At 43.9% G+C, this 20,537-nt stretch overlaps 1 protein-coding gene across 5 annotated transcripts; it reads left to right on the top strand.

Annotated features, from left to right (window-relative positions):
• Positions 1–389: 389 nt before the first annotated feature.
• Positions 390–20,412, top strand: SEC22C (SEC22 homolog C, vesicle trafficking protein). 5 transcript variants are annotated; one of them, XM_090143271.1, is made up of 9 exons: positions 611–2,638; positions 3,689–3,784; positions 5,141–5,238; positions 5,860–6,069; positions 8,163–8,326; positions 9,779–9,961; positions 14,620–14,738; positions 15,318–15,383; positions 16,705–20,412. In XM_090143271.1, the coding sequence occupies exons 4-9, from the start codon at positions 5,888–5,890 to the stop codon at positions 16,903–16,905; spliced, it is 915 nt and encodes a 304-aa protein (XP_089999397.1). In that variant the 5' UTR covers positions 611–2,638; positions 3,689–3,784; positions 5,141–5,238; positions 5,860–5,887; the 3' UTR covers positions 16,906–20,412. The 5 variants fall into 5 exon arrangements, with proteins under 5 accessions (XP_031463662.1, XP_089999397.1, XP_089999398.1 ...); XM_090143272.1 differs by having other exon boundaries at positions 3,692–3,784; XM_031607802.2 differs by lacking the exons at positions 611–2,638; positions 3,689–3,784 and adding an exon at positions 390–462.
• The last annotated feature ends 125 nt before the right edge of the window (positions 20,413–20,537 follow it).

Below are 20,537 nucleotides of genomic sequence, written 5' to 3' on the forward strand. Positions count from 1 at the left end.
ATTATCCAATTCTAATACAGAAACAACATTTGATTGTCACACTAAGCAATGCCACTGTCAAATAGCAACAACACCACCGGGACAACACCCCGCTCTGTCCCCAACAGCTCCATCAACAGCTCCATCCCCAGCAGCTCCGTCCTCAGTTCCATCCCCAACAGTTCCAACCCCAACAGTTCCATCCCCCAACAGCTTCATCCCCCAACAGCTTCATCCTCAGTTCCATCCCCAACATTCCATCCCCAACAGTTCCATGTCCAACAGCTCCATGTCCAACAGCTCCGTCCTCAGTTCCGTGCCCAACAGTTCCAACCCCAGCAGCCCCATCCCCAGCTCATCTCCGTTCCCCCCCCTCCCCATCCCGGCATGCTCTGCGCGCGGCCGCTCTACCCGCTCCGCCACCGCCTCTATGGGCGGGGCGGGCCGCGCTGTGGCGGCGGAGCAGGCCTGGGGCGGGGGAAGGTGAGCTGCGGCCCGCGGGGCGCTGCCCTGCTTCATCCTCCTCCGTCCCGCGTTGGGGAGAGAAGTGTCTGAAGGGGGAGGGAGGGTTGTGAGGGGGTATTGCGTCCTGGGGGGGGGGGGGGGTGTGTGTGGAGACCCCATGGTGGAGGGAGGGGTGGCAGTGTGTGAATAGGGTGGGAGGGCTGGAAGGAAAGTTTGAGGGTGTGAGGGGGGCGGTGTGGGGATCCACGAGGGGAAGAGGTGAGGAAGGGGTGGGAGGAGTACGGGGGGTGTGTGAGCCTGATGGGTGAGGCAGCAGCTGGAGGAGGTGGGCACGTAGTGCTGAGTGCTGTGCCCAGCCCTGGGCCTCCAGTATTGCACAGAGCTGGGAGGTGGCACAGTGCTGCTGTGATGCTGCAGGGTCTGGGACAGCTGAGCTGTGAGGAGAGGCTGAGAGCTGTGGCTGCTTAACGTGGAGACTCGGATCCTGCTCGTGTCCATAAATTCCTGATAGGAAGTGCAGAGAGCATGGAGCCTGGCTGCTGTCGGTGGTGCCCAGTGCCAGGGCAGAAGGCACAAACTGGGACACAGGAGGCTCCAGCTGACCGTCAGGAAGCACTTCTGTGCTGGGCAGATGCTGGAGCATTGCCACAGGAACCCCGAGATTGTGGGTGTCTTCCTTGGGGATCTTCAAAAGCCACCTGGACGTGGTGCTAGACATCCCAGCTGGAGCAAGAGTTTGAGCAGATGGACCCAGAGGTCCTTTCCAGCCTCAACCCGTCCTTTTGTGACTGTGTGTTTGCTTGCACTTCAGGTGGTTTATATTTTTGAGAGATTAATTAAGGGAAAGAGCTTCAGACCCTTAGATGTTAAGGTGTGGTTTAGGCAACAGGGTATAGTAGGGCAGGAGATTTCAGAAGGAGCTGAATGTTGGGGTTTGAGTTCCATGTAATGTGCATTATGTGTTGTAGTTGACAGGAGTATGTCCGGACATAATTTGTGATGAAAGGTTTTATATTTACCTCCCTTTGATTATGAGTACAAAGCCTATAGGCTTCATTCTGGCCTATCCGCAAACCTTGTTTTAAAGGTTGTCATCCATTGCTTTCAGATGGGGTTTTTTATTCAGTGCTAAATCTGAAGAGATGTTGTTAGCTAAATCTGACTGCTTCAGGAGTCTCCTGGGTGGTGTGTACTACAGCTGCAATAGGAAGATCAGAAATTGACAGAATAGTTGCAAGTCTTTAGGTTTGCAGCTGGCCTTTGTTTAGAGAAAAGGGAAATGTGATTCTGAACAGGGAGAGAAAATGAGTGCTAATGAGAGGGACTGGTGGCAAGATGTTACCCGTTTGTGCTGTGCCATTCTTAAAAGAAAACTTCTGCTCATGAGGGTTAGTTAAAATAACTTCCTAAAGAATATTATTTTAAAAATAATCCCCCACTGCATCAGCTACTTACTGGTGTGTTTGCTTTCAGAGCCTTTCACGTGGATTCCAAGTACAGAAATTAAGGCAGGAGTTTCTTTAGAAGTGTGATGCTAGTGAGTTGGATCTAATCTTCTATGGAGGAGCTTGCATAACAGTAAGAGATCTGAGTCGAGCTGCCTTAATAATCCCTAGGTAGTCACTGGGGAGAATGAGCTGCTGCTTAGGGAGTGAGGGATGGAGGAGCTGCCTTCTGGAGTTCAGTTAGGTGCCTGCTGTGGGAATGGCCTGAGGAGTCCTGTTTGCTGGAGAACTGCTAAATAATACTGCTTGGGGGAGTATTGAACAGTTTTCTTCTGAAGTGTAGGATGTGCAGGTGCTTTCATATCAAGAAAATAACATGCAATGCTTACTTCAGTTATAAATTACAGCTTGTTCTTTACTAGCTTTGTGCCACTAAAGTTGCTGGGCTCCAGTGGGTGTTGGTGATTCATATTCTGGAAGATTTGATATGTGCTTAATCAAAAGGCACAAAGACGTTGTCAGAGTTCAGGACCTGAGTTCAAAGGGCTGCCACGTAAAGTCCAGTGCAGATACTTTGGGCAGCTAATCATACGCAAACAAAAAGGGGCCAGAGAAGGAAATGCTAAGTCAGACTGGAATAACAGGATCACAGATTGACTCAGTTCTGTGTCCACCTTGATCGGACTGGTACGTTATGAAGGTGTTTTCTTCCCAGGGAGAGTGGTGAGACATTGGAATGGGCTGCACAGGTATGTGGTGGGGTCCCCATCCCTGGAGGGATTTAGGGGATGTGTGGACATGGCAGTGAGGGATGGACGTGGTGCAGTGACAGGACTTGGTGGGTCGGGTTGGTGGTTAGACCTGGTGATTCTGAAAGCCTCTTGTAACCTAGATGATCAGAGGGCTGGAGTACCTCTCCTATGAGGAAAGGCTGAGGGAACTGGGCTTGTTTTTCTTGGAGAAGAGAAGGATCCGAGGAGACCTCATTGTAGCCTTCCAATAGTTGAAGGGAGCGTATAAACAGGAGGGAGAATGGCTGTTCATGGAGGATGGATAGTGATAGGACAAAGGGGAATGGTTGTAAACTGAGACAGGGGAGGTTAAGTTGGATATGAGGAGGAAGTTTTTCAGCCAGAGGGTGGTGAGGCACTGGAACAGGTTGCCCAAGGAGGCTGTGGATGCCCCATCCCTGCAGGCATTCAAGGCCAGGCTGGATGTGGCTCTGGGCAGCCTGGTCTGCTGGCTGGTGACCCTACACATAGCAGGGGGTTGGAACTGGATGAGCATTGTGGTTGTTCTGGCTCTCCTCTTTCAGCAATGCCTGCATTGCAAGTAAACCCCTGAATCACTGAAAAGCCTGTGTGTTCTTTTTATTTTTAAGCCTCTCAGAAGTCTCTAGAAGTAAAACCTGAGAGTGGCACACAACTCTTTGCTTTGGTGAGATGCAGGGTGTTAGCTGAGCAAACATGCCTTCAGGCCGTGTGGATGGGAGGTGTGGAATCAGTGAAGGCATCTCCAGCCATTTTGCTCTCAGATGTCTTAAGGTTTGAGCCTCCTTATCTGTGCTGGGGTTTGTAGACCTAGAATCACTGCATGTGCTTCATTTCCTTAGGCAGCAAAGCTAAAAAATTCGCAAGGAAGTAGATTAAAAATAATAATCCAACCTGCTGGAAGAATACAGCAATGATAGTAAGTTAGAACAGCTGCTCTGTCCTCTGGGGGAGCCTTGGCTCCTTTCTTTGCAGTAGTCTGGCATTTAGTTTGGAAGTGTGCCTGATGGTGACTGATAGATCTCACAGCAGAGCATGGAATCCCTGATTGCCAGCTTTCTGAGCACCTGACACCCTGCTGCATGAGGCCTTGTGCACCTTGGGGAGCTGTGTACTTAACTACAGGTGATGTTTTCTGTAGTGGTAGACATATATTTTTAAGCTTAAACTCTGGCTGCTGGTGGTACAGTGAGTTGGAAGATACCTGTTTAATAAATGTGTTGTCTTTCTATTTTGTTGGTCATCTCCTGGCTGTATCTGAAAGATAAATGAGAACGTTCAGTGCAGTCCCCACGTGGTGTTTGCTAGATGGGACATTGCTGAGCTGTACATTGCCAACCATTAATCAATGGCTTCAAGCTCAGGAGGGGTAGATTAGATTGGATATAAGGAAAAAGTCTTTTACAGTGAGAGTGCTGAGGCACTGGCACAGGTTGCCCAGGGATGGGTTGATCCCTCATCCCTGGAGACTTTCAAGGCAAGGTTGGACCAGGCTTTGGGCACCTCATCTATTTGTGGTTTTCCTGTTCATTGCAGGGGAGTTGGACTGAATGGCTTTTAAAAGTCCCTTCCAACTCTAAGGATTCTATGATTCTATAAATTGTAAAGCAGCACTGGTCTGTGTGACCATGCTTAAAAGGTGACTTGTTAACATTAATACTTCCAAGTTGGCAATTTTCTTTTGTGTTCTCGTTTCACTTCTGTGCTAAAGCTGAAGCAGTTTTCTGTAGTGCTCCATCCTTGCTATTGCCACACACTGGATGTGAGTATGTGATGTCTCGAGTTGACGTGCAATCATTCTGATTATTGTTGAAATTCATTCTAATGCACGCTGAAGTGAAGTTGGCAAGCTTAGTTTGATTTTACAACTAAAAAGTGGTGGAAAGGAGAACTCAGCTCCTAGGAGACGATAGGAGCACTGCAGGCAAGGGGGTTATGAATGGCTGTAGGGAACATTCTTTGCTCTCTTACCTCCTTAGGCAGCAAAACCACTTGAGAGATACCTTTTAAAGACACTTGGAGCATTGGAAATGATTTTTTGATACAGGCTGCTTAAAGCTGTCATTCCCCCTAACAAGAATTTGACTTCACAGTGATGTTTCTGTTTTGTTTTTTTTCCATCTAATGCTTTATTTATGTAGTTTGCCTGAAGCAGAGTGAACGCCTTTTTTTATTTCTCATGTTATTTGTGGTAATCTCTTAATGTCTGCAGATTTAGAGGTGCTTTACAGCAAGCTGGGATAACTTGAAATCAGTGGTTATGGTATCAAAAGTACTTTGCATGTCGTTTCATAGTAGGTGATGGGAGTGTCTCTGAATGCATCTAGGAACTGATGTATTGGTGAAGAAAATGAGCTTGTTTTCCTTAAGGCAAACTGCTTTTGAGGATGTGTTCACCCACTGCACAGCAGGTTTTGCATATTTATACAGACAAAGGCTGGTTAGTGAGTTATCTTAAATCTCCCTGTGATTGTCTTTCAGAGGTGATGGCAGCTGCCCTGTTGGTCTTCCAGCATCTTGTGCTGAGTGCTCATGGCGTGTCCAAAGGACAGATCTCCTGTGTGATCTGAATGTACCAGGTAATTTCCAGTAATAGCTTATGGTGGGAGATTGTGACCTGAAAAAGAACAAGAAGCCAAGAGAGGGCAATGTTTGTTCTATATTTATCTGTAATTGCTTCTCTAAAAAGAGCATGCCAGGCTATAGCCATTTTTACAAACGTCTGTGTTGCACTGGAAAATCAGGCTTCGCTGAAGCACGAACACAGAATCACAGAATTGTCAGGGTTGGAAGGGACCTCAAGGATCATGAATCTCCAACCCCCCTGCCACATGCAGGGAGAACACAACTGCAGGCCTAAAGAAGCTGCAGTGTTCTTAGGAGTGAGCTGGCTTCTGTGAATACAAAGAACTTAACTCAGCCTTTCTGATGCTTTAGGTGAAGTAGAAGGAGGGAGAACAGTGGACATTTTCACTATTTAGTCCCCACCTCATCTGTTTGAGAGAGGCAACAGATGGACACAGCTCTGACCTTTGGGGATACTTTGACTGCTTTTCAGCAGCAGTGCTGTTAAAAGAGGATTTGTTGGGAGTGGTGGTAAAGAGCATTTTGAGATGTGTCTGTCTTGTGTAGCAGTTTGTAAAGATCTGAGGTAGCATCCACTGCTGTATCTTTAACCTGAATCAATGATTTGTTTTCAGGTCGTCCTCATGAGTACTCCAGTGGAGGATGTCCATGATCTTCTTTGCCTGTGTGGTGCGGGTGAGAGACGGTCTTCCCCTCTCAGCCTCCACAGACTTTCATTTCAACCAGGACTTTTTGGAATGCAGAAAGAAATTGAAGGCATTGTCCTCAGTTCTGGCACGGTATCCAAGTCGAGGCACAGCAAAAGGACGTGACCTGAGCATACAGTGAGTCCCTGCCTCAGCTGGTTTGTTTTCTGACTTCAGTTGTTTAAGATGGTTGTGCTGGAGGTTAGTTGAACTTTAAGGATGAGGTGTGTTCTGTGAAACCCTATGGTGTTGTGTCTGGATTATAACCTCCTAACTGTATTTGGAAACTGAATTTCACCGTGCCAGAGCCATGCAGCTCCTACTCAGTTTTGTAAGCATATGTTAAGAGCTGCTTAGTTTGGTTGTCATTTTTTGTAGCAAACCCTTTCTGCTTGATGGGTGATAGTTGTCACTGTTGGCAACTGCAGTGGATTGGACCTCTGAGTCTTGGTGCCTCAGAATTAACTAGCTTTATCTAAAACTGAGCCCAAACCCCATTCTTTGCTGACAGTCAGATCTTCCTGAAGGCTTCTCAGTAGATGATCTGCTATGATGTGATCTGCTTGACCTAGAAATCCCTGGGTTCTTCCAGTTCTTATCCTGACTTGCACTGATCTGCCTACAGTGGCCTGGAGCTGTATGGAGAAATGAGAAATCTCAGCCTTCTTCTGTCAGTGAAGGATTTGCTAGTCTTTATTTCAAGAAATCAAGGTTCTATTCAGAGAAATTTTGTTTCCTGTTCAGTTTAGTTTTAAAAATGAGTTTTAGTTTGTGATTGCAGGAAAACTTACAGTGATCCTGAGCTTGAACTGTGTCTCTTTCAGAGGGAGTTACTGGGGAAACCAGATACATAAGCTTGAGCTGAATAAATTAGGAAATCAGAGATTATCTTTTTAATTCCTTTTCCTTCAGGTTGTGTTTATACTCTTTAGTAGTAACATGTTCTGCTGATAAATAGGAATGTGATGTAACAGGAGGGGAAATGACTGTTTATATGGGTGGATAGTGATAGGACAAGGGGGAATGGTTTTAAACTGGGACAGGGGAGGTTTAGGTTGGATATGAGGAGGAAGTTTTTCACCCAGAGGGTGGTGAGGCACTGGAACAGGTTGCCCAAGGAGGCTGTGGATGCCCCATCCCTGCAGGCATTCAAGGCCAGGCTGGATGTGGCTCTGGGCAGCCTGGCCTGCTGGTTGGTGACCTGCACATAGCAGGGGGTTGGAACTGGATGAGCAGTGTGGTCCTTTGCAACCCAGGCCATTCTATGATTCTGTGATTATTGTGGGGATTGTGGAAGTTTAGCTGTCTACCCTGAGTGCTGACACTGGAACAAGGTACCCTGACTCCCATGTTTTATGAAGTCCAGATGAGAATGATTAATTACACAGCTATGCCTTGCTCAGATGAAACGCCTATTCAGTGTCCTAGTAGGTTTGGGGGAATCTGTAAGTGGAAACTTGGATACATAAACTTCTATTTACAGAATCACAGAATTGCCAGGGTTGGAAGAGACCTCAAGGATCATGAATCTCCAACCCCCCTGCCACATGCAGGGCCACCAGCCTCCCCATTTAAAACTGGACCAGGCTGTCCAGGGCCCCATCCAATCTGGCTGTGAACTCCTCCAGGGATGAGGCATCCACAACCTCTCTGGACAGCCTGTTCCAGCACCTCACCACTCTCTCTGTAAAGAACTTCCCCCTGACATCCAACCTCAATCTCCCCTCCCTCAACTTCAGACCATTTCCCCTTGTCCTGCAGTTATCAACCCTTTCAAAGAGTTGATTCCCCTCCTGTTTGTATTCTGGTCAATTCTGGATGAAGATTTTTGTTTTTCTGACAGAAGATCATCTTGCTTTGTTATAGATCACTTAGCATTAATAGTATTCTTGGTTTTATGCAAGTGAATGAATACCTCTTAATATGAAGTCACTGCATTCAAGGGGCATGAGGAATACACCTGCTTGCTTCTGGTGAGCAAGCTTCCTTGTTTCTGTTTGTGGAAAGCTACTGTGCTTTCTTCCTAAATTTTCTTCCCCATGATGTTTTCTGAACTGTCCCAGCACTGTCCAGAACAATGCATCCCTCACACTCTGCTCACTCAGTCACTGTAGTCTGTCTGTACATTTTGTTTTGATAGAAAGTACAGCTGACTTCTCACATTCTGAATGACCCTTCTACCTTTCTATGTTGATAATCCTTTTTTTTTTTTTTTTTGTTTAATATTTCAGTTTCCTGTCTTCTGGGGAGATTGCCTGCATGGCCATCTGTTCCAGCAGTTACTCGACCATCATGGCATTTTGCTTCCTGGAAGAGCTTCAATGGGAATTTGCTGCCTCCTATGACACAACAAGCATCAGTTTAGCTTCCAGACCGTATGCTTTTCTTGAATTTGGTTTGTAGCTTTGTTCTCTACTAAGAATTTATTGTTTGATGCTTTAATGATGTTAAATAATGTCTCCTGGCCAAAGTTTGGTCATAAAAATGGGTCTGTGTGTGTGTGTGCCTTGGCATGCATGTATAGGAGAAGAGGGAGACTTTATAAGTGCATTGAACTATTAGATTATTGTTCTTCCAGTCCCTGATAATAGATGAGTAGAATGTAGTGCTGCACAGAAGAACAAGAAATCCACATCTCAGACACTTCATAATGTAGTCACAAGGAATCTGATGGGTGAAAACAGATGGGTATAGGGGAAGAGGAAGACAAAATAGATTGTTAGGGACACATTAACTTCTGATATGACTTAGATTCATGTAGTGCTTCATAATGGGCTTGTTCAAGCTGGAGAAGAGAAGGCTGTGGGGTGACCTCACTGCAGCCTTCCAGTACCTAAAGGAAGCCTACAAACAGGAGGGGAGTCAACTCTTTGAAAGGGTAGATAACAGCGGGACAAGGGGAAATGGTTTGAAGTTGAGAGAGGAAAGATTGAGGTCGGACGTCAGGGGGAAGTTGTTTGCTGTGAGAGTGGTGAGGTGCTGGAACAGCTTCCCAGAGAGGCTGTGGATGCCCCGTCCATCCCTGGAGGTGTTGAAGGCCAGGTTGGATGGGGCCCTGGGCAGCCTGGGCTGGTATGAAATGTGGAGGTTGGTGGCCCTGCATGTGGCAGAGGGTTGGAGCTTCATGATCCTTGAGGTGCCTTCCAACCCGGGTCATTCTGTGATTCTGTGATTTCTTTTTTACCCTGATATAAATGGTTTTCTTGCTAAGTAACAGATGTTCTACTGAACCTCACACCTTTGAAAACACATTCCTTTGCAGCACGAAACTATTCTGGGAAAGGATACAACAGTGGAGTAGGTTAACACAGTTCTACATGGATTTCCATAATATCACTGTGCTTAGAAAAATTGAGAAATCCTTAAGGAGAGCACATTATACAGCCATCATATGTTTTGTATGTATTGTCTCTTTAAGTCATGAGGTCGAATTGCTTCATTCAGGCCTTGTAGGAGTTCAAAATGAAAAACAAATCCTCAAAGAAAAGAATGTCATGCTTTGATGATGACTGTTTGTGAGGGTGGATAGTGATAGGACAAGGGGGAATGGTTGTAAACTGAAACAGGGCAGGTTTAGGTTGGATATGAGGAGGAAGTTTTTCAGCCAGAGGGTGGTGAGGTACTGGAACAGGTTGCCCAAGGAGGCTGTGGATGCCCCATCCCTGCAGGCATTCAAGGCCAGGCTGGATGTGGCTCTGGGCAGCCTGGGCTGCTGGTTGGTGACCCTGCACATAGCAGGGGGTTGGAACTGGATGAGCATTGTGGCCCTTTGCAACCTAGGCCATGATGAAGAACTAATTACAGTTGTGCAGAGCTAAATCCACATGTTTTTTTTTTTTTGTTTCAGATAATGCCATTCAGAAAGTAAAACACCGCTTTAATTACATGAGTGGCTCTGCAATGAAGGTCAGCTGGGAGAAGGTGGAGGGGGAGCTGAGGTTGCAGCCCCCTGTTCAGCTGAAGCTGGAGGATGCAGAGCTGATGAATGGGATGGCTAATGGTGGGCATGCAGGAGTGCATGTGGAGGTTGGTAAGTTACTGCTGTGCACAGGTGACAGTAGACTTGCTGAACCTCACCCTGCAAGTGACAGCAAAGCGTGCATGAAAGCATGCAGCAGCAGTTGTTCGTTTGCACTGGGAAATAGATATAATGTGTATGAAATGTGGTAGAAAAGCCTGCCTTTGTGCTATGGGGAAGAGCTCATGGCCTTTGGGGCAGGTATGCACTCAGGGTAGTGCTTTTATTTTTTTTCTCAGCCTTCAATAAACTTTTCTTTATGGGCAAGTGCTTATAATTGAGCCGGGCATTTGTGTTCAAGTATCCTGCTTTTAAAGCAGTTAATTGCTGAATTGTATTTGGTAAAAGAAGCTCCTCTGTTCCATTGGTCAGTGCAAATTCAGTTAGAAGATAGTAATTACCATCTCATTAGGTTACTTCAGCCCCAAGGAAGCCCAAGCTCTGGGCAGCCTGGTCTGGTGGTTGGTGACCCTGCACGTAGCAGGGGGGTTAAAACTAGATGAGCACTATGGTCTTTTTCAACCCAGGCCACTCTGTGATTCTATGAAGGAAAAGATTTAGGAGAATGTGTTTGAGCTGAGGGTGAAACGCTCATTCTCAGACTGTCCATCTTGTTGTTCTCCCATCCTCATTTTCTGCTTTTACTCTTTAAAACTCAGAGCATCTGACTAAAATTCTGAAAGGTGAGGTTCACGTCTACATGACACAGAGGGAATTTTCTGTAAAAAATGCTGACACTTTTCCTGCTTTTGAAAGTGCTGCCCTCTGTCTCATGATTATAAAGTTAGCATCGTCTTGTTTGTGGTTCAGTTCTGTGATCCAAGTCCTGCTTATTTCCTCTGCAAAATAAAATGATCCTAATCCCATTAGCGTTATGGTTAAATACAACTACGGTACCATGAGCTTTTATTTCCTCTTTTTTGTTGTTATTCTTGGCTTACAAAACGCTAATAACATTAAATTCCAATTGCCCAGTCTTCATGTTTCCGATGGATGGACTGGAATCTGATTTGATGTAGGCATTTGTAATGGATCCGTGACCAGGAGGAATTAAAAACAAATTAAAACATTTGGTTTAGGAGTCAGACTTGTGGGTGTGCCTCCAAACCATGTTTGGAGGTGAAATACATTCATGATGTGGCAGGGCTTAGAAATTATTTGCACCAGTGTGAACAATTTCAGTGCCAGTAAGCACATGCTAGCTGATCTGTGTCCACAGAGCAGAAATTTGTTTTCACTTCCTCCATATTCTTAGTTGTTTTCTTCTATTTTCCATCTGCTTTGTCTTGATGGCTTTTTCTCTGTGGCCAAACCCAAATGCTCAAATTGTTCTATCCTTATTTTAAGGCTTGTGTTGGTGATCATCTGTTTCCATCAGCTGCAGTCAGCTTTCCTGGTTTATTTCTCTCTCTCCTCTCAGTGCTGAATCCCACTTAGCAGCTCTAAGTTTAGCTGTGTGCATGGTGTCTGTTTCCTAATTAGTGTTATTTATATTCAGGTTCTGCTAGACAAGGGACTTGTTGAGCATACACCAAAGTGTCCTGGTTAAAGGAGAGCAATATTAAACATTCTATACTGAAGATGAATCCCAGACTGATCAAAACATTGGTCTCCTCACATGGCTGTAGCTCCTGCCTTCCTTTTAGCTGTACAATCACATCCTCTGGCTTTTCTTCATCTTAGTGTGAAAGGAGTCGGAAAAGTCAGGGCAGTTTTGTCTTTGTCACTGTATAGATAGAATACAAAGGGGTTTTTGTCATTTTCCCTTCGTTTTCTTCATTCTTTTGTTAACTAAACCCAGCCTGCTTCCTTCTGGAAAGACTTAACCTTGTATTGTTTGTCAATAAACATCTGCACAACCTCAGCTTTTGTTGCAGCAGTCTAGCCCTGTGTCTCTGTATTAAGTGTAGCTCATCAAACTTTGCAGGCAGGGGGGTGTGGATATAAAAGCAATGTGAAATGTAAGTTTTTTGGTAAAAACGTGATAAAATCTGCACTCTGAATTGTAAGAACTTTGCCCTGGCAGAACCCATTTCACTCATTCTATGCAATTTACATTTGTGGATTAAACCTCAGAAGGGCGTAAAGCCCCACAGCAATTTAAAGATCAGTTTGCACAGACTGGCATCTCTAATCTGTGATGGCAGTTCTTTCTATCCTGCTGAACAAAAATGTAACTTGTGTATCATATTGTGTGTTCTTGTCTTCAGCCTGCAGAAGCAATACATTGCATTGCTCTTCTCTGAGGTCTGAGAACTCTTGACATGTGTTATTTGCAAGATCCTGTACAAAGAATGGCACTTGTGCTTGATGGCTTCTCTGTGGAAGATGCAGTCTGCCTCTAAAGCAAATCTTAGCAGCTTAGGGAGGAGATACAGTAGCCTTTATCAGGAGATTTCCATGAGATAAATCCATAGCTGCAACATTATCTAATGTATGGAAAATGAGAGGAAACAGTGCTGCAGTCAGTGTAAGAACAAGCATGCTGGTACAGCTTCTCTTAAGTGTTTTGCTTGGACTTTACATTTCATTGCATAGCAAAACAGCAAAATTGCCTTTAAATGATTGGATTTCTTGCATCATTTATTTAGATGAAAATGTGTGTGACTGTAATACACAGTAATACTAAATAATGTGGCATATTGCAGGCAAGATTAATACATTTTCTTCTGTAGCAGTTTTGGGGCTGAAATTATGGAGGTACGAATATGTGTCGCACAAATTAATTTCATAGGCATTTATAAGAGATCATTTATATCCTTGTGTTAATTTGGCACTGAGATTTTTACAATCCATCAATCAAAATCTCCCTTAAAGGAGAAGACAGAGGTATTTTCCTCTAAGCCGTGCAGCAGGGCGGTGCTTCAGCAGTTGAAGTATTTCATCTGCCACCGAAGCAGAGCTGGAATCGATCTCTGCTGTGTTTGTAGTTTACCTCCAGTAGTCAGGAGCTGTCTGCTTCTGGATAGAAGGCAGAAGATCCTGAGACAGGGGAAGCTTCTTGAGGGCTCCTTCATTTTGTCCTTTATCTCATGGATGCTGGTGCAGGAGAGCATCTGGATTTGATACTTGAGGTGCAAATTGCCCTTACTATGCTTAAAGTGTTCTTGTGGTGATGCAAAGATAGAACGTAGCAAGACATGTGGGTGTAGGCTAATGTTGGACTGGCAAGGATAGCTAGGTTGGGAAATAGGTGAGTTTTTGGTCAAACGCAGCCCTTAATTAGAAGTGCCACATTCCACAATTAAATGCAAATCAATAGTAATTGCTTTGACCTAAATTAGGTATGAAACAATTAGGTCATCCTGAATAAATAGTATTGGGTGCTTGTGTGTTAGAGAACATAATAGTAGTGGAGGAGGTGAGAAGGGAGAGAGAGCTAGTTTGCTGCTTCTGGAATGTAGGCCAGTTCCAGACAGGGAAAGAAAGGAATTGCAGTGCAGTGTAAAATAAGCAGCAGAAGCCAAAATCTGCAACACTCAGTCTGGTTCCTAATCCCTTTTTGGCTGTGTTCTGTCAGCCTGCCCTGAGGACTGGCACTGACAGGAGCAGAGGCAGTATTGTCTGGAGAACTGCCACAGGAACTGTTGTAGCAGCAGATCTGAGTCTTGGGCTTCAGCAGTTGTGTGTTATGTTCTGGCAGCTGCTTAATTAGGGCACCAAATTCCATATTGCATCCAGGTCTGGGGCCCCCAGTGCAAGAAAGACAGGGAGCTGTTTGAGAGGGTCCAGGGGAGGGCCACAAAGATGATCAGAGGGCTGGAGCACCTCCCCTATGAGGACAGGCTGGAGGAGATGGGCTTGCTTAGCTTGAAGAAGAGAAGGCTGCGGGGTGACCTCATTGCAGCCTTCCAGTACCTAAAGGGAGCCTACAAACAGGAGGGAAGACAACTCTTTGAAAGAGTAGATAACAGCAGGACAAGGGGAAATGGTTTGAAGTTGAGAGAGGAAAGGGGAAGTTGTTTGCTGTGAGAGTGGTGAGGTGCTGGAACAGCTGCCCAGAGAGGCTGTGGATGCCCCGTCCATTCCTGCAGGTGTTCAAGGGCAGGTTGGATGGGGCCCTGGGCAGCCTGGGCTGGTATGAAGTGTGGAGGTTGGTGGCCCTGCATGTGGCAGGGGGTTGGAGCTTCATGATCCCTTCCAACCCAAACCATTCTATGATTCCATATAGAAACTAAACTTCAGGATGCTGGACTGAATCCTTGTGCTGTCAGTGGGAAGAAGAATGTGAATGCTGTTTGGGGAGGAGATGAAGTGCTCTCCTGCTATTATAGACATCAGAAATCTCTCTAACTTATCTACTGACCAGAGAAGAGCGGTCAGTATGTTAATGTGCTGTAATAAACAGTTCAAAAATACCTATATGTAACACAAAAGAAATCAGTGCCAAATGGCTCAAGAACAAATTCTGTTGCTCAATTCATTTTAGAAGTATTCCAGAGCTGACACTGATTTCTAGATGTCCAAAGAACTGAGCAGGGCAGTGCGACAGAAAAGTTGTTCCTATTCGTTATTGGTCTTCTCTGGAGCAAGCATGAAAGGTTTTGAACATCCATGTAAGCTCATTTCAGCTGCTTTCTGTTAAAAGATTCAAAGCAGTGCTTCTAACTTTCACTGTCTCTCTTTTTTCATTCTCTTTTGGTGTGTTTTTTGTGTTTTTTTTTTTTCAGCCCCTGCTTACAGAATGGAGCGTGTGACCCCCCTGGGCATTCTGTCACTTGTTCTGAACATCATGTGTGCAGCTCTGAATCTCATCCGAGGAGTTCACCTAGCAGAGCATTCCTTTCAGGTAACCCTGACTGACTTGAAAGCTGTCAATGAGATGAAGAAGGAGAGTTACTGGGGTAACCAGGTTAAGGGTGGCTGTTCTGCTTTGTAGCAGAACATACATCTCTCCATAGGAAGTGTTTTGTTTCTCCTCTCCTGCTGGAACTCAAGTATGTTGTTGTCTATCCAGCATGCTGTGCTTTATTCCTTTCTGCTGAGATTGAAATTTGGAGGAATACTTTAGTCTTTCAGAACTGGGTTTGTGATGATTGTTTTCCTTCTTCATTTTGTTCTGGATACTTCTTTGCAATTTCTATTACACAAATGTGATACTGCAGACAGCTTTAAAAAAAGACCAAAAGAAGTATCCTGAAGGTAGAGATGCAGAGTTTAACTTAGCAGGTGTTATCACATAAGCCTCAGCTTTTAGTGCCTTGTTCAACACTATTGATCTTGTTGCTGTTTGGTACTGCTACAATCAATCAAGTTAAACTAGGCTGAGAGATGCTTAATGAAGGATAATATTCTAAAATATGAAGTAGTGCTTGCTAACAACTGTAGTTGATGTAGTTCCTTGTTTGTTGCTTTTTTATCCAAACAGGAGGACTATGAAGGAATTGGAAATGTGGTAGCATTTTTTCTACCTTTTCTAGCCTGTGTTTTTCAGGTATGTTAAACAAGCTGCTTTCTTATCTTTGATATTACAGTTTACAATACAAAATTGTTTCCAGCTAAGCAGAGGCACAGCTTGGTTTTTAGCATCTCATTTAGTTGATTCCACAGAGGTATTCCAGTGAAATGGCACAGCTACAGTTAAGAGTGCCATGTGAGCCTTGGAAATTGTAGTTGCAAGCTTCTTCAGTGTTTCTGTGTTGTTACTGAGCTGAGTGTGACAAGTGCTCACCCAAAGGTGCCTTGTTTCCCAAAGGGATCTCCATGATGTCTGACAGTGGCAGACATAGCTGATAGAATTTTGTAACTTAACCACCTTGAAAGGCCAAGCACATGTAGAATAGCAACATCATTAAAAATGTTGTAATTTACACTAAAAGTTATTTTTAATTGCTGTTTGTTGGATCACAATAGATAGGCAGTTGAGTGTCTTCCAGCCTTCTTACACCTCTGTTTATGACAGAGCTTCAAAATGGAGGGAATATTCTGGATCTAAAACTAGATGCAAATCAGTCTTTACAAAGGGAGGCTCTGTCCTCCATTTCTCCTGTTAAATCTGAAGCTAGAGAAGCTTAAAAATAAACAAGTTCACTCTTATCCCTATCTGCAGAGGTCATCTTCACAAAATACTCGTGCATAAATTGAGCTGAAATGTGAAGTGCTTCATGATCTTTACTTGTGTCACTGGCACAGTTGGAAGCTGTGACCATAAGTGTGAAAGCCTGATCTGAATTGCTTTCTGAATTTAAAGTAAATAACTTGTCAGCCAGCAGTGGGTGAGATTTTTAGTTTTCTCCTGTAAGGCTTTGTCTGTAATTAGCAAGTGGGCTCCACCTGATTTCTGAATTAAAAAAGGAAAAAAAAGCCCCAAACACTTTTTGAGCCACACAATGACAGAAATGATGGTCTTGCTATGAATTAAGCTCTAGAGAACGAAGCCTTTCACTTATCCCAAGAGCAAATACAGCAGCAACAGATCAGGTTTTGCTCGTTTCCTGCTTCTAAGCCTTTGGCTTCCAAAAATCCTCAGTGGGTTTTGCAAGCTGGCTCTAACTTCAGACTCCTTTAGTTCCAGGTTGAGGTAGGTAGGAGGGATTGTGCTGACAGGCTGTATTTGATGCATAGGCTCAGCCAGTGCTGTGGGCTGGGGCTGCTACCCTGCTCTTGTGGAGGAACTTCCTGCATGAGAGCTGAAAGGAAGCTCTGAGCTTCTTAGTGATCACTGCAATAGTTGGTGCATCCAGCTATGACTCTTGTCTGTTTGTGCTAACACTCTTGTGTTCAGTGCTAACACTCTTTCTGTGTTTCTTTTGCAGTGTTATTTGTACCTCTTCTACAGCTCCACGAGGAAGGTGAAGACGTTTGTACTCCTTTTCTCTGTTTGCTTATGCAATATTTACTTGTATGGATTACGGAATCTCTGGCAAATAGCCTTTCACATAGGAGTGGCATCTCTTTCCTCCTACCAGATACTGACCAGGCAACTTATGGAGAAACAACCTGACTGTGGAGTATGAAAAAGACTTTGGGTTTGCAATGCTCTTTTTACAATTTTTTTTTTTTTTAATTAAAATGGCCAAAAATAGCTTGGAGTATTTTTAAATATTTGTGACAATGGTTACTGCAAGGAGGATGTTCCAAAACAACATGAAATACAGTAGTATACTATCATAATGTCATTCACACAGTGAAGAATTCAGCTGTGTTCCACATGATGTGTGGTAATTGTGCATGGTAGATTTTGTCGGGTGTCATCAACGGGTCGAGGTTCTCCTTACCATAAACAGGCTCTTACTCCTTGACTAACACCATCCAGACAGCATTTTGCCATCTGTCTCGCTGGCTTTGTGACAGTTTGGCAGCCCAATGTCTTGGCCTACCGATGCTTCTGAAAATATTAAAAACATTACAGTAAAGTGATGGTAAAGTGGTGGGTAAGATTTTTGTCTCTAGAATTTATTAAACATTAAGATTCTTGGTAAATGTAAGGGGAGGAGTAGTTTGCCATAGTTAGGTGAGTTCTTTATCAATGGGAAAAAGTGTTAGGATGAGATTCAGGGTATATTTTTCCTGGGTTTTGAAGGAAAGGAAAAGACTGGCTTCTTTAAAAACCCTAGAAGCTATAAATATCTCCTGGCTAAACAGCACGCTGTCATTAACTGTGTACTTATTGTTTAATCCCAAATATGCTTAGGGCAGCATAAAATGAACCACGTGAACACAAGTGACCTTTCAGCTCAGGTGGCCTTTATTTCCTTGGTTAAGGTCACTCTCACTGTAAGGGCAATTCCATGTTTGCTTGGTCTGTACAGATAACAAACCTTCCAAGCCTCCTTATGACAGACCTTCACCTTTAGAACAAAGTATAGCTGTTCAGTTGAAAGCCATCTCCAGGAACGGAGAACAAGAGCAGGTTCTCTTTTTTTAATCTGAAACACCTTTAGTTAATGGTGTTGTTACACTAAGATGAATTTATGAGCGTGGAAGTTTGGATATAGTACTTAGGAGCTGAGTTTCTTCACTTCTGCTGCACTGGGTATTCCTATATGTGATCAGAATCACGGAATGTGATACGGTTTGGCACATATATGAACATAGCAAAGCATAACATATATGAACAAAGCATAGCATTTTGATGCTGCTGTCCCTGAAGGATTGAAGACTCAAACTGAAAAGATACAGGGAACTGTAAGTGTGTTATTGTTCAACTGTGGGCATAGCTTTTTTTTTATTGTTGTTTTTTCTTATAAGCCTATTTCCTGGTGACCCCATTTCCATTTTCACCAAAGATATCTTTTCTTCTCTCATAATCTCTACCTCTGGTGGTTTCAGGGAGATTAGCACCATGCACAGCTGTCTTCCTGAGTTTGCAGGAACGCATGTCAGAATCACTTTCTCGCACATCTGTGAATTTCCCTGGAATCTCATCATGCCAGCATTGCTAGCATCAGTGGATTGCTAGACCAGAATTGTGCAGCACCTTGGAAGCACTTCTTTGTTGTTTCTGACTATAGCCTGCAGTCCATTATAACCTGAATGGTTTCTGAGACATCATGGTAGCAAAGTTTTTCAGAAGTAAAATAGAAGCATTTCTCTTCCATTTCATGCTAGCCAATTACTGTCACAATAAATAGTGAGTGCTTTAAAGTGCTCGGAAAGTATGTAGTAGAAATGATGGAGGAAGATTTTAGCCAGCCAGTTAGGAACACTGCTAAGGCCATGTGCTGGAAGGGGGTGGGTTAACATTGGTTCTCTGTTGTATGATCTGGCAGAAAACAGGAGCTAAGTGGAAGATGAAACCAGCATTGAGCCATTGTCCTTTTGGCACATGGGGGTCTCCACAGATATGGAGGTTTTAGAGCTGTCAAGCTTTAGGTTTCCATGCTGGTCAGTCCCAGTTTTACTTGGTGAGGTGCTCTTTCAGTGTAATTGGAGGCTGCAGGGAGCTAAGAAATACAGCTGGATTACAACTAATTCAAGTAATTATAAAGCAAACCAACAAAAAACCCAACCAGCCCAACCCTTGATCTCCCACTCTCCACACTGTCCCCAAAAAGCTTAAAGGCATGTAAAAAAAAAAAAAAAAAAAATCTCTACTAGGAATGAATGCTTTGCTAACCCAATCTGGTGGGGACAGCTGCACCCATGGGAGGGGATTGGAACTGGATGGGCTGTACAGTTTCTTCTAACCCTAGCTATGCTGTGAGTCTAAGGAAGATAGTGGATCTGACACGTTTTTGGTTGGCTAGGATGTGAACTGGCTATCAGCCTACTGGCTATCCGTGGGGAAAGAATAAAGCACTTCCTCAGTGACATCCTCAAACTCCCATTTTCTCCCCTTTTCACCTCCAGTCAGGCTTGAGTATCCAAAAGAGCCCTACTGGTTCTCCGTAGGCTTCAGTAAAGCTGGTTTGCTATCACATAAGGCATGCAGATCACAGCCAGGGCACGGGGCCAGGGAACCATTATCTTCTTTGTGTTCCACATCCCTGTATTTAGCTGATGGGAAGAAAGTGTAATGTTCCTGATGGCTCCTGAGCATCTGTTTGCTTTATCATAAAACAAATGCATCCCTGCGCCAGGTGATGTGAGCAATAGCTCACTTCAGTGAGAAAGCTAGAACAAGGTGTTAAGACAGCTCTTGTAATTAACATAATTAGAGTTGATAGAGATTAAACTCAGCCTTCCCTTCATCTTTTCTTCCTGAGAATGCTTTGTCAAATAAAATCAGTTGGTGCAATTCTACCTTCATGGAAATGCTTTTGTGGAATGGATGGAGGATGTGACTGGGTTTCTTCTGAGCAGACAAAGCTCTGGTTTGCTGTGAGGCTTAATCTCTTTACAACCTTTTAATTTTTCCTCGTTAAGCCATGTTAAAGAATCTGTGTGCATTCACGTGAGCTTCATATCTGTGCACTTGGTAGGTGTGGGTTTTGATTTGGGTACAAGGAAAAGCAAACATTTGACCCAATTTTTGTTTTGTGTTGTTATTTAGAACAGCTTCTGTATCCACATGGCATTGACACAGTTAAACCTTTTCCTCCAGCCAAACAGCAGGAGGAACAGCATAGCTTACATTGATTTCAGTGCTTTAAGATTTAATAAAAAAGAATGACTTGCAGTTTGAGTACATAAAATCTGACTCATAGCGTGGGATTATGGCTGCGTTGAATCAAATCCCCAAACAGGAATCCATCCCTTTTTGTTCAAGCTGTTGAACGCAGGTTGACTTGTATCTCCTTAATGCTGTCAGTTTGTGAGTCCCTGGGAGGTTCTTCTCCTCGCCCAGCAGCACAGCGTGAGAAAATTGGCACAGAGAAAACTTCATTAATTTAAGGATTTGCAGTGCGTGGTCACTTTATGAACCCCATTTTCTGTTCTTTTTTTCTCCTAAATACCTGTTAAGTTTGTAGAAGGTGGGCTGGTACCTTTTTAGACGTTTTTGCACTGTGTTAATAATTGAACCTGTGTAAATGTGTATAAAATCATTTTGCATGTGTATGTATATATGTACATATCTAATAAATGGCTTTTTTTTTTTTTTTTTTTTGTAATGGATGCCTTCTTTTATAGTGCTGAAATAGCTGGTTATGCTGGAAGCAAGGCAGATGGGCTCTTTCAGTTTAGGATGCAGTAGTGTGGACATATC

The sequence above is a fragment of the Phasianus colchicus genome, chromosome 6 (genome assembly GCF_987193195.1).
Source record: "Phasianus colchicus chromosome 6, bPhaCol1.hap1.1, whole genome shotgun sequence".
In the NCBI taxonomy this organism is placed as follows: domain Eukaryota; kingdom Metazoa; phylum Chordata; class Aves; order Galliformes; family Phasianidae; genus Phasianus; species Phasianus colchicus.